The sequence below is a fragment of the Dipodomys spectabilis genome, unplaced genomic scaffold (assembly GCF_019054845.1).
Source record: "Dipodomys spectabilis isolate Male_0828 unplaced genomic scaffold, ASM1905484v1 ptg001189l, whole genome shotgun sequence".
Lineage (NCBI taxonomy): Eukaryota > Metazoa > Chordata > Mammalia > Rodentia > Heteromyidae > Dipodomys > Dipodomys spectabilis.
This window is the reverse complement of record NW_024871866.1, coordinates 8841-23040: the sequence shown is the minus strand read 5'-3', so window position 1 is coordinate 23040 and position 14200 is coordinate 8841. Positions and strand designations below refer to the sequence as shown.

Sequence of the window (14200 nt, the reverse complement as noted above, 5' to 3'; positions counted from 1 at the left end):
AGGCAACAATACTTGATTAGAAATGTACTCATTACCTTCCCATGTAACCCCTCTATACGGTATTTTCACAATAAAATATATGTATAGGTATTTAAAAAACAAACATAAAAATCTGAACAGACGGTGCATCCAGTGCTGTTTCTGTTAAGCATGCTGCTGCCTTCTAAAACTACAGAATTTTAAGGAATCATGGAGAAGCAGGGATCCCACTGAAAAGGAACTCTAACAAAATTAAAGCTCCTTTCTAACATTGGAATTTTAGGACATTTCAGCCTCCTATGGGCAGATGACAGACTTACAGGAGTAAGAATGTGCATGTTCTGTGCAAATATTATATCTGTCCTTAGCCACCATCTTGTCCTCCTCCACAATGTGCTGGCTCATGTTGTTCTACATAGTTAGAAGTTCTTTGAAAGTCAGAATCCAGTCAGCCAGTGACTTTTCTAATTCCTGCATTTAAACACAAGAAAGAGGGTATAAAGAAAGTCTTCACTCTATTTGATGTTGGTATAATTTGTGGAGGGGAAGGGAAAAAACAAATCGTTTAACTAGGTATACAGCTGGCCCCATTGCAACAATGAGATGTACAAGTCTTTATGTAGAAAAATGAACTTTACAATTTTGGTGTGTGTGGGAGAGAATCAGGGGGATGAGGAGGAGAGTATGGGAAGGGATAGGAAGGGGAAACAAAGGAGGCAACAATGTTTACTAAGAAATGTATTCGTTATCTTGCCCATGTAATTGTAAATCCTCTGTACAGTATTCGCACAATAAAAAAATAAAATATAAAAAAAAGAAAGCCTTCAACTCAAGCTGCTGCTTTTCCCATTCCTATAAGATAATCCTTTGATTAGACTCAAGGGGAGAAGGACCAGTCAAGGAAATGAACCATAGGAATGAAGACCTACCTTGGTGGCCAGCCTCAAACCAAGTTGTTCTGAAAAGAACATTCCTTCCTGCTTTCCTTTTCATTGCCTCAGTATTTCTCTAATGTTTATACAACTCACTCTGATTTAAAATATAGGTCAACACCTCAATTTAGAGAACAGTGAAGTTAATATTTAGTTGAAATATATTTAATAATGCCATTTGTATTTAAAATGTTTAAATAGGTGGCATCTTCTTTTAAAAATCTGAGGAATGTAGTGCTGAAGTCGTCATCACATGCAATTTCTCTTCAACTGGCATTATTTTTGGCTAACTTTTGAAATGAAAGAGTGTAAAACTTTTTTAAAAATATAATTAGTGCAGATTTATGAGCAAAAATATTCATCTGGCTGTGGATCCATAATTTGTTGGTTTTTCTATTTTTCTTTGTGGTGGCTATCAAACAGACTTTTAGGAAAACATAGGCAAACTATCAGTAGCCATACCCTTGATGATTTGGGTTCTATTTAATTTTTTGTGCTGATCCTGGGACTTGCACTCATTGCCTGTGCACTGTCTCTAAGCTTTTACTGCTGAGGCTACTACTCTAAAACTTGGGCCATATTTCTACATCCATATTTTTGGTTGTTAATTGGAGATTAACACAGACATTCTGTCATTGGCCCCAACTTCAAACCAAGGTTCCTATATCTCAGCCTCCATAATAACAAGGATTATAACCATGAGCCACTGTTAGCCACATTGTGTCATTTTTTAGAAGCAGCTGTAAATAATAATAATAGAAAACTATCACTATAACTAAAGGCTCAAACCTGTAATCCCCTAGCTATTCAGAGGCTGAGATCTATAGGATCATAGTTTAAAGCTAGACTGGTCAGAAAATTCAGAGTTTTTTATTTTTTTAACCTGCTGGCCCCAGAGCTTAAATTCAGTCCTTGGCACTGTATATGAGTTGCTTTTCATTAAGGCTAGTGTTCTACCTCTTGAGCCACAGTGATACTTGCAGCTTTTCCTGAGTAGTATATTAGAGGGAAGAGGTAAGGAGACTGCCCAGTCTGGCTCCAAACTACCATCTAAAAACCTAAGCCTCCAAAGTAGCAAATCAGATATTATTATTTTCAACTAAGCAGCAAAAATAAACAGACTGGAGGTATGGTTCAAGTGTTACAGTTTCAGCCTTGCATGGAAAAAGTTAAGGAAATTTAAGCCCCAGTATTGGCACATATGCACACAAAAGCATGTAGATACATACATACACAGGGTCCTATACTCAATTCCCCGGGATGAAAAAAGATTAAATATTAAATTAAATTACAAGGACAAAAATGAGTAATTTAAACAGTTTAAAAAAAAAACAAAAACATGATAGCCATGTGCTGGTGGCTCATGCATTTAACCCTAGCTACTCAGGAGGCTGAGATCTGAGGATCGTGGATCAAAGCCAATCCAGACAGGAAAAGTCCATGAGACTCTTATCTTCAATAATCCACTCAAAAACCTTGAAGTGGTGCTGTAGCTAGAGTTGTATAGTGCTAGTCTTGAGCTGGAGACCATAGGTACTGAGCCCAGGCCCAGAGTTCAAGCCCATGACCAACAAAGAACAAACAAACAAATAGAAAATTTAAAAAAAACTGCCATAGCTGAATTGTGACTTAGGTGTTAGAATACTTTCTTCCCATAAACGAGGTATGAGTTCAATCCCCAGTGTTGTTCATACCAAAACAACCCAATAAAAGCACACCAATAACAATTTAACAAAAAAATATCATACTTTGTAAAGAAAATTAAAACTTACAAAATAATTGAAGTAGAGCTAACATGTGACTCATATCCTATTAAACACCAAAAAAAAAAAAAAAAAGGCGTAACTTGAGCTGAGGCTTAATAGCCTGCTAGCTTCGAAATAAAAAGAAAATACCAAAAACAGAACAACCCTCAGAGAGAGTCCACAGGCCCTGAATTCAAGCCTCTCCCAACTCCCAAAAGAAAAAAACCCTCAGGAGTTCAGTTTTTGTTCCTGCAAGCTTTGAGCAAAAAACAAAATCCAAAAATCTCATGGGCAGTGAAGTAGTGTGGCATAAATTGTAGAGCCTGCTAGTTTTGATCTAAGAAAACAAGCCAGGTTTCTCTGGCTCATGCCTGTAATACTCACTGCTCAGGAAGCTTCCCACAAAGGGAAGCCATTCCAGGCTGAAAATTCCCCTGGTGACAGTTTTTTTCAAATTAAGTGGAAGTGGCACTGTGGCTGAAAGGGGCAGTGTGACTGCCTTATCCCTGACAGACAATACCCAGGCACTGAGTTCAATCCCCACAACCGACAAAATAAATAAATAAATACTGAGTGTGAATAGCTAGGCCCTAATAATAAAGGACATGAACTTTAAAAAGGGGGGAAGGCAAATCAAATAAATGAAAAGGTGCAAAAAGGAGCATATTAAAAATTTCTAAATCATGGCTCAAAACTGCAATCTTACTTGCTCAGATTGCTGAAATCTAAGGATCGTGTTTCAAAGCCATTCTTGGCAGAAAGTACAGAAGACTTAATTTACTGTGTTCAGTACTGGGGCTTGAACTTGCTATGATTTCCTTATGGCTAGAGGTCTACTTCTTCCTACCTCTTGGTGGTTAATTAGAGATCATTTTCTCATTGATTTTCTTGCCAAGATTGGCTTCCAACCATGATTCTCAGATTTCAGTCCTCCCTGTAATGCTCTTGGCTTGCTGTTGATATTCTAATCTCCTATTGACCACCGAAAAAGCAGAAGCTGAGCTGTGGCTCAACTAGTGAAACCTGCCACCATTAAGGTAAAAATAAAAAAATCCTCAAGGAGAGTCATCAGGCCTTAATTTCCAGAACTAACAAGCAGCACTCAATTTAAAAAAAAATTAAAAAAGAACCTCAGTCACCATTACCTGAGTTTGAGCCCTAGAAGAAGAGCTACAAAAAAGAGAAACAGCCTGTAGTTTACCTGTGGTCAAATTTGTAAAGCATGGTAGTTTCAAGAGGAAAGAAAAAACTAAGAATGAAAGCTAGCCCCTAAGAACAATTGTCAAAAAAAGAAATAATAAATAACCAGAAAAGGTGAAAGAAAAGGTAATTAAAGATTTGTAAATGTTGACTCACACTTATAATCCTGAGTGCTAAAGTCACTGAAGTCTGAAGATCATGGTTCAAAGCCATCATGGGCAGGGAAGTCCATGAAACTTGCTTCAGTTTGTTCAGTCGAGGGACTTAAACTTGAAGTGTTTTGCTCATGGCTAAAGCTCTACTATCTTCTGCCTATTAGTGGTTGATTGGTGGTAAGTCTCATAGACTTTGCTGCCCAGGCTGACTTTGAATAGTGATCCTCAGATTTCAAGCCTCACTGTACTGCCCTTGACTACCCATGGGACTCTTGTCTCATATTAAACACTTTAAAAAAAAGGCAGAAGTTGAGCTGTGGTTCAAGTAGTAGAGCCTTCTACCTTTCAGTTAAATAAGTAAATCAATAAAACCTCAGAAAGAGAGGGGCAGAATGAGAGTGAAAGACAGGAAATCCTACACTAAACAAAAGTAGAGAAATGTAAATATCACCTGTTGTGGAAGAAATAAATTGTATTGTCAAAGCTTATAGAATTCACAAAATTTATAGTCCATGATAATGATAATTTGACTTGTGAAGGTTAAAATATGTTTGTGATTTCAACTAAATATCACTATTCCACAATTCTGTGAAATAAGAGAAATTAAGGTAATCATCTAATCTCAATAATAATAAAAACCTCAGAACGAGTCACCAGTCCTTAATTTCAAGCCCTAAGTCACTAACATGCCCCAACTCTGACCAAAAAAAAAAAAAAAAGACACTCTGACTAGGACCTGAGTTCTTACACTAGGAGCAGAAGCCAAATGAAACAAAAAGTAGACTGTAGTAGTCCTATAGCCCAAGTAATAAAGCAAGCTACTTTTAAGAGGAAAGAAAAAGAAAACCTGAGAATGAAGGCTAGACCCTAAGCCCCTGACTCTTCCCATAATGGAAAGTGAATCAATCATGGAATCTAAGTTTGTGCTTGCTCTTGGGATAACAGCTGAAAATGTCCCTTCAGTTCTAGGCCCTCCAATCAAAAATGGAAGGCAGGCTTGTTCTGGGCTTCTGGCACACAAGGACCTTGTGTAGAGGAAGTTCCTCCTCTTCTTTCCTGGATCCCAGGGTTCAGCCTCTCTTGTGAGTCAGAGTGGGTAGTGGATGGCAGGGTGACCAGAGGATCCAAGTAGAATGGGAGCTGTGCTAATGGACTTGCAGCTGGCAGCTGGATACAAGGGTAGGTGGGAACTGGTAGGGCCCTCTGATTACCCAGCAATAGGGAGATTGATTTGGAGCACCTGCTGGCTCCACCTGTAATCAAGTCCGCCCCACCTCCTCTGCCCCTGTAACAACCAGAGGTATAAATGGGGATCTGAGTTCACTGTGTCAGATTCCTGCTTCCCAGCTCTACCTGTTTGCCTCTGTGGGCACCACTGCTGAAGACACACATCCATCTGTTCTGCAGCCCTGCACCATGAGGGAGATTGTGTACATACAGGCAGGCCAGTGTGGCAACTAGATTGGTGCAAAGGTGAGCATGGCACTGGCCTAGGATCCAAGTCTCAAATTTAGGGGAAGGAGAAATTGGATGGGGTTGGAGTGTGGAGGTGGTGGTGGTCATGGCTAGGCTGAGGTAGGTGGGGCTCCATAGTAGTCCCTAACCTTCTGCAAATGAAGCCCCCCAGATAGCTTCTCCAATTTCCCTAATTTGTGTGGCCCTGGTGGGTGTGGTTTTTAACCAAGGTTGGGGTGGTTTCAAATCCCTTGCATGTCTTAGTCTTACCTGAGACTCAAGTCTTTGTATTTAGTTTCCTGGGAATAGACTAATGCACGTTTGGTCTGGTTTGAATGAAAGGAATGCAGTGTCTTTGAGCTGAAAGATACAGAGAATTCCCTTTGTGTCAACTGATGAGTGTCAGATAATTGAGAACAGTTCTTCTACCTTAATGCAAATTTCTCTGAGTTTCATGCTCCATCTCAGCTCCCTTAAGTTGGGTGTTTTCTAAATCATTGTTTGTCATGTATGCTCTGAGGACACTTGGGGTTCTGGAGACCCTTCTAGCTGAGTCTTCAAGTTACTGCTTTGGTAATTTCATGTCCATGGAAGGCGTTACTCATCATAGAATACAAACAGAATATGGTACTGCATAAGATGGAATACTCATAGGAGAAACCAGATGTCTTCTATTCAGCCAGATAAAAGAGATTAACAAAACTAAAATACCACCATTTTCTGTGCTTTTTTTAATTTAGAAAATGTAATTATTTTTTACAAATATATTTGTGTCAACAGGACATGAGTTTCTTAGTTACTTTAAAATGCATTTTTTGGACAGTTAACATTCTAGGTCATAATATACTATTTCCATCTCAGTTTTGGGAAATGCTAAGCGATGAGCACAATATTGACTGCACTGGCAAGTACTATGGGGACAGCCATTTACAGCTGCAGAGAATCGAGGTGTATTACAATGAGGCAGCTGGTAAGTTTCTTCCATCTTGTTTCCCATACCGTGGCAAAATAGTTCCCAGGGGAATACTAATGAAAAGGAAGGAGTTCCTGCCTTTCTTATGGTAGTATTGTAGTTTTAATTTGGGACCTTGATCTTATAAGTCAAGTGCTGTACCCAACTGAGCCACTCCACCAGATACTTTGTTTTAATTTTTGAGTATACTCTTGTGAATTACCCCAGGAAAGCCTTATACCTGAGTTCCCCCTACCTCTACTTGCTGACTAACCACACCTGGATTATTTTTTTCCGGTCATGGAGCTTGAACTCTGGGCCTAGGCACTGTCGCTCAACTCTTCAGCTCAAGGCAAGCAGCTTTACCACTTAAGCCACAGTGCCACTTCCAGTTTTCTGGTGTTTTATTGGAGATAAGAGTCTTGCAGGCTTTTTGTGCCCTGGCTGGCTTTGAACCATGATTCTCTGATCTCAGCCTTCTGGGTAGCTAGGATTAAAGGCGTGAGCCCATTTCACATAATTAAAAATGAGACTGCCTAAATATGCATTCTAAAACAATTGATGAAATATAATCCAATGCCATTTGGTTGTGTGCTGATCATCCTAAGCTCAAGCCTGGGCACTAACTATGAGCTTCTTTTATTTTGGGTAGTTTCTTGGAGATGAGTCTCCAAGCCTTTCCTGCCCCAGCTGACTTCAATCTGCGATGCTAAGGTCTCATCTCAGATTTTTGAGTAGCTAGAATTACACCCTTATGCAACCAGAGCCCAGTTACATTGCCTCTTTAAAATACAGATTAAATTTCTAAAACAATATTTTGAAAAAGAAAATTTAAAAAATTTTAAAGAGGGATGTTCAGTCACTAATATATATGAGAATAGTCCAAATCACAAAGCATAGTCTCACCCTGAAATCTATAACATTTCTGGTCTTGAGCATTTTGAATATGAATACTTAGCCAACAGTAAATTATTTTTAAGGTTTTTAAAGTAAGAAAACATTCTTGTGATGTAGAAAAAATCAATACTAATTTGTAAACATGGCTTTTAAATGATTCATATTGTCTTTCCTAACATAAACAGCCTAATTGAAGTCTACAGAGTAGATTTTCAGTTTTTGTAACTGTCAATGTAAAGTTCATTTAATTTTATATTGAGTTTCCATTCTACATTATTGTATACAAACAGAATCATGGATAATTGGCTTTCCTGTGTATTAATCCAATGAACAAGTACAAACAAAATTACAAAGCTATTTAATTTATGTGAGTTTTATAGATCTACATTTTGGGATGTCCTCACCTTGGTATTTTGTGTTAATATTGTTGAAGTAACATACAAGGTTTTAATCTTCTGATTCCTTGGTTGAGAGTGGTTGGGTTGGATTGTGTCACTCCTATGAACAGAATTTTAGGTTGTGTCTTTATTAGATCCTGTATATCCAGCAGGATGGTCAGTTTTCTTCATGTGAATGTTTAGGAAGGGGGTATTCTAAAACTGGTGTTTACATCATGTTAACTGCTTTCCCTTGGGCCAAATCATGTTAAATGGGAAATTGCAAGTCATTGCCCAAGGTTGCTCTGAGTATTTGAATAAAGGGTATGTGCTATTTGATAACCATTATTGAAACATTATAAGACAAGAAATATATATATTGTATATATGTTTTCTCCAGGAAAGCCTTACACTTGAATTCCCTTACATCTACTTGGTGAATAGACATACCTGGCTTTTTTTGGCCGGGGGGGGGGGGGTCGGTCATGTGGCTTGGTCTCTGGGCCTAGGCACTGTCCGTCAACTCTTCAGTTCAAGGCAAGCAGCTCTACCTCTTGAACCACAGTGCCATTTCTGGTTTTCTGTTAGTTTATTAGAGATAAGAGTCTTAAGGACTTTTCCTGCCCCAGCTGGCTTTGAATAGTCATCCTCTGATCTCAGCCTCCAGAGTAGCTAGAATTACAGGCATGAACCTGGTTCATTTCTTGAGAAAGGTAATTGGGGAAGGGAAGGGATAGTGGGAGAACAACAAAGGAGGGGGTAACAATTTTTGACAAGAAACGTTCTCATTTCCTTACTCATGTAACCAACTCCTCTATACAGCACCTTTACAATAAAATAAAATTAACAAAAAAGAGGAAGTTTCTTGCTGATAGGCACTGGTGACTCATTCCTGTAATGCTGGCTACTTAGGAGGCTAAGAACTGAGGATCATGGTTCAAATCTTGCCTGAGCAGGAAAGTCCCTGAGACTCTTATCTCCAATAAGAAAACTGAAAGTGGGGTTGTGGCTCAAGTGATAGAGTGCTAGCCTTGAGCTGGAGAGCTGAGGGACAGTGTTCAGGCCCAGAGTTCAAGCCCCACGATGAACCAAAAAAAAAAAGGTGTTGTCACTTTTCTTTTGCACCATTAGACTCAAAGCCTGATGCTCATCTTTGCCTCCTGTGTAGCTGAGATTTCAGCCACCATGCCCAAAGCAAAGGAATGAATATTCATGGAAATAGACAACTGCAAACATCCTTAAAGTTGCTGAAGCCTCTTGCATGGGGATTCATGCTCAAGATATCTTTTCTGTTTCCATGTCTTAAATGCTGTAATTTTTGTAATGAATGCTGAGAGTCACTTAGAATCATAAGCTCTGCCCTAAGTTCCTTGTCAAGTATAGGCCTAAGTCAACTCTTTTTCTCACAGGCAACAAATATGTTCCTCGGGCCATCACGGTGGACCTAGAGCCTGGCACCTTAGACTCAATAAGATCGGGACCATTTGGCCAGAGCTTTAGGCCAGACAACTTCATATTTGGTATGTCATCATGGTCCATGGGTCCTAACATCCAGGCACTCCAGTGCTGGGCTGAGCCTTTATCCACCTAGATATTCTCCTCAGCTAACTCACCTATTCCAGTCCACGGGAGTCATGCCCCTGGCCACTCAGACAGCTCAGATCAGTGCAACTCTGTAAGTTCTCCATGACAAAGAAGCCTCTGAAGGGAAAGAGCAGCAAGCAGAGAAAGCCACCAACAAGGTTTCAGCACTGCTGGTCATTTTAAAGGCCTGGCAATAACAGAACCACTTCAGAACACCAGAAATCAAAGCACAGCTATGTGTGAGCAAGGAGCAGACAAGTGATTGCAGTTTAGCTTCCCTCTGACCACACTGTGCTCCTGTCCCTGTTGTGAAAGTAATTACATTTCCAGTATTGAGGCAGGCTCAGTTCTTCATTTCTAGAAGTACTTGATTTGGGTTAAAATGTATTTTCCTCCACACTCTCTACTTTTCTTTAGAACCTGGGTGATTTGTAGGGTCCCAGATACATTGAAAACATTTCCTTTATTTCACCATAGTGTATCTAAAATAATAGCAAAGGTTGGCTCACAACACTCCTTTGTCTTCACAATAGGACAGGCACAGTCATTATTCTTGGAGTCTGTGTCTCATCATGTCTTTATGTCTGATAGGCCAGAGCGGGGCAGGCAATAACTGGGCAAAAGGCCACTACACGGAGGGAGCCGAGCTGTTAGAATCGGTGCTGGATGTGGTACGACGGGAGTCAGAAAGGTGTGACTGTCTCCAGGGTTTCCAGCTGGCTCACTCCCTGGGAGGTGGCACTGGATCAGGCATGGGCACCCTGATTCTCAACAAGATCCGAGAGGAGTATCCAGACCGCATCATGAACACCTTCAGCATCATGCCCTCCCCCAAGGTTTCAGACACCGTGGTAGAACCTTACAATGCGATCTTGTCTATCCACCAGTTGGTGGAAAATGCAGATGAAACTTTCTGCATCGACAATGAGGCCCTGTATGACATCTGCTTCCGCACCCTGAAGCTGCCCACACCCACCTATGGAGACCTCAACCACCTGGTGTCAGCCACCATGAGTGGAGTCACCACCTGCCTGCGCTTCCCCGGCCAGCTGAATGCAGATCTGCGCAAGCTGGCCGTGAATATGGTGCCCTTCCCCCGCCTACACTTCTTCATGCCTGGCTTTGCACCCTTGACCAGCCGGGCCAGCCAGCAGTACCATGTTCTCTCTGTGCCCCAGCTCACCCAGCAGATGTTTGATGCCAAGAACATGATGGTCGCCTGTGATCCCCGCCAGGGTCGTTACCTGACAGCAGCTGCCATCTTCCGAGGACGCATGTCCATGAAGGAGGTGGATGAGCAGATGCTCAACATGCAGAACAAGAACAGCAGCTACTTTGCAGACTGGATTCCCAACAATGTGAAGACAGCTGTATGTGACATCCCCCCGCGTGGCCTTACGATGTCGGCCACCTTCATCGGCAACAACACAGCCATCCAAGAACCCTTCAAGCGCACCTCAGAGCAGTTCAGTGCCATGTTCCGGCGCAAGGCATTCTTGCACTGGTACACGGGAGAAGGCATGGATGAGATGGAGTTCACTGAGGCTGAGAGCAATATCAACGACCTGGTGTCCGAGTACCAGCAGTACCAAGATGCCACTGCTGATGAACAGGGGGAATTTGAAGAAGACTTGGTAGAGGAAGAAGTTTAAGACTTCCCATTGGTAGCAGTGCAACAGGACTGTCAGAACCTGCCTACTACTTCTCAAATGAATGGTGCTTTCCTGAGATCCTGTTGTCATGCATTGAGGTCCCTGCTGTGTATCATCATGCACAGCCTTTCCGGTCAGGAACTAACTGATGGTGAATGTAAAAATGCAGATTTCTTTTAAATAGTATTATTTTAAAGCCCTATTTGTATAAATAAAGAAGTATACATTTTGTACTCTTGAGTCCTTATTCTTTAGAATCCCTTTTATTCTTTCAATATATTTGAAATATAAAGTTGGCCAGCAGGATTTAATCTTAGCAATATAGGACTGGTGCTCAAGAGGAGTTTCAAATTCATGGTGTTCCTATTTTGAACAGGAGGATGACAAGTGCCAATGTTGTTTATTTTCCCTGGCCCAGTTTTAAAGTTAGCAGTCTCTCAACAGCATGCCAGTAGCATAAAAGCAGTTTGAAGAGAAAGTAAACCAGATTCAGATGTTAAAATTTTCCTAGTACCAAAGTGATGTTTGGAATACTGAAGGGATTGATGTTCAAGACTTGTCTGGGCACTGAGGTAGCAGGGCCTCTTCCTCCTTTATTCTGACACAGGACTTGCTTTTCCTGCCCCCTAGTATGCATTCCTCTTTGGGAATGGGACCACAAAATGCAGGTATGAATACTGGCCATTAAGGATCTACTTCTCCTTCAGACAACCACAGGTTCTGGTCTCATGCCCCATCAGAGGGATTTCATTCACATTCCTCAGAAACAGTAGCAGGAACCCCAATCCCTGTGCTTACGGTTCAGTTGGCAGCGAAGCAGCACTCACAAGATGAGTGCAAGATCCTCGTTGCCAGGGTAGTTTCTCAAGTCATCTGGCAGCTCTAAGGACAGAAGTGAGTCTAGCTGTTTGAGGGAGTGAGTATCTGACCAGTCCCATAGCGTATCAAGATCTGCTTGATTCAGTACTTACAAGTCAAGGAGTGGAAGGGAGACATGGCCCAATGACCTATTCTCATACTCATTTTCCAGCATTCGAAGCTGTCTGAGGCCCACAGAGGGTTGTAAGGGAAAAAGATCCAGCCTGTTGGGTATGTTTACATGAGTGAGACAGAAATCTCAATTGCTTAGAACCTACACAATGGCCAGGAAGAGGGTGAACACTTCTGTTTTCACCAGAGGCCAAAATCATTCACTGGTTCTTTTTGCCAGAATCTTTCACTCTTCTTGCAGTGAGGCTCAAGGTAGGTTGTCTGTGTCAGGCATTCCTCCATGGCCACCAATAACTTGTAAGAGCCCCTTTTTCTTCAGAAACAGGACCTATGGGAATCCAGCAACTTTTAGGAAGCTCTAAGGAAAGATACTACTGGGTGAGGTGCAAGTTCCTTGTTTCTAGTAAAGTTGGGAGATGGTAAGTTCCCTAAGCTTTCCTATACCAGGCCTGTGGTTGGGGTAGGGTGGGGAGGAGTGGGGTAGAGATCTTTAAGCCAAGTTGGTCTTAGTCATCAGAAAGTAAACTGCCAGAGAGACTGATCTGTGACTAGAAGCCCCAGGGCAGATCAAAGTGCAAATAGCTTCCAATGTGGGAGTCCTAGGGAGTAGGTGTGGGCCAGGAAATTGACATCCCTGCGTCTCTAGTCCTGGAACTGACCAGGTTGGATGACTCCAAATCCTTTAAGGCTGCTGGGTCCAAACTGAAGGCAGGCCTGGCCAAGGCACTCTCATTCTTCAGTGGGTTAAGGATTGAGGCCAAGCTGTGGTGGAGGCCCCACCCAGCCTATTTACCAGTGTTTGACTAAGAACAGTTTTGTTTTCTCTTAAGTACCCATTTTTTAGTATTTTCTGGTGGCTTTGGCTTATTTCTTTACACTTTTGAAGAAGTAGTTCTTGGTTCATAATTAATGACTCATGCCTCATCCCTCAGAAAACTCCTGTTGATAATTTTACCAGTAGATTATCATGTATTTCTCAGACATGGCTTTTGTTTTCTCCTAGCCAGAGCTCTGCACACATTGCCACACAAGCTAATGATGAAGTGACTCCTATAGACAGGGTGATTATTTTGTCCAAATGCTAAGTGCAGCATCTCCCTTATTCTCATGTGCCTTGGTAATTGTATCAAATAATTGAGTCCTTGACTAGTATAAGCAAAGCTCTGGGTAAAGATGCAGCTTAGTGGTAGAGTACATGTCTGGCATGCACAAAGCTCTCAGTTCAGTACCCAGTACCAAAAGGAGGAAAGGTAACAAATGTTAGGCTCCGCAGATGATATATTAGGAGTCAAGGCAAAACACCCAGATTGGCATTGAGGAGTTGTGTCATGAGGGAACACTGGTGGAATGTTTGTAGGTGGAAATAAGAGAGTCCCTTGATATGTGTACCCTTTTAGAAAGCAGAGGTAGGAATGGGGGATGAACCTCTGGTAGAGAGCCTAGGCCATCAAAGGAAGAAGCTGTGACATGTATGTTGCCCTAATGGGACCAGAGTCTAAATTGGCACCATCATACCAGGCCATGGCTCAACAAGAACAGGTTTGTCAGAAGAACCTTCTTGCATTGGAGTGATTTATTTTGACCACTTTGGCCTTGTTAATCATATTTCCTTATGCTGTTTTCTTTTTTCTTCAAACTTGTCATACCTATAGCAGATCCTGTCCAGGAGACCCATTCTCTCTAATTTCATTCTCTAAAAGTCACCCAGTTTATAGCTGTACATATCCTAGACCAAAAAAGTATGGGGTGGATTTTCTGTCAGACATAGATTGAAACTGAAAGGTATTTTGAAGTAGACTTTGACAAGGTTCTGATATTGACATCGTTGTGTTGATAAATCCTGGAACTGTGACCAGCTTCTGGTCTAATTCTGAGGTGACAGTGGAAGAGAACTGGTGATAGGAAATCACGGACCAATGTGATTTCAAACCCTTGGCAGGTACATCTCCATTCATGGATGTGCTACCAGCCAACATACAGATGTCTGTTAAGGAGAGATGGCTGGGAAAAGGAAATATATTGGCGACAGAGGAGACCAGCCTTTGGACAAGTGGTTGCCTTTCAGTGTGAGGCAGACAAAGAGTGCCTATGAATACAGAGATATTTTCAGGAAGCAAGACAGCTTCACTCACATCTTGTTATCCACAAAATCATCTGAGAATAACTCTGTAAACTCAGAGGTGAGAGACATGTGCTTTGTGCTTCTGCACCACTGCTTTGCTGCGTGGCTCTATATGTTCTTCTGAAACCTCCTTCTGAGCTGGCCCACAATGTGCCCAGGA

General features: G+C 41.5%; 1 protein-coding gene across 1 annotated transcript; it reads left to right on the top strand.

Annotated features, from left to right (window-relative positions):
* The first annotated feature begins 5427 nt into the window (after positions 1 to 5427).
* On the top strand, positions 5428 to 10928 carry LOC122102987 (tubulin beta chain-like). The gene is made up of 3 exons (XM_042673554.1): positions 5428 to 5461; positions 9102 to 9212; positions 9868 to 10928. Exons 1-3 carry the CDS (start codon positions 5428 to 5430, stop codon positions 10926 to 10928), a joined length of 1206 nt encoding a protein of 401 aa, XP_042529488.1.
* Positions 10929 to 14200: the final 3272 nt, after the last annotated feature.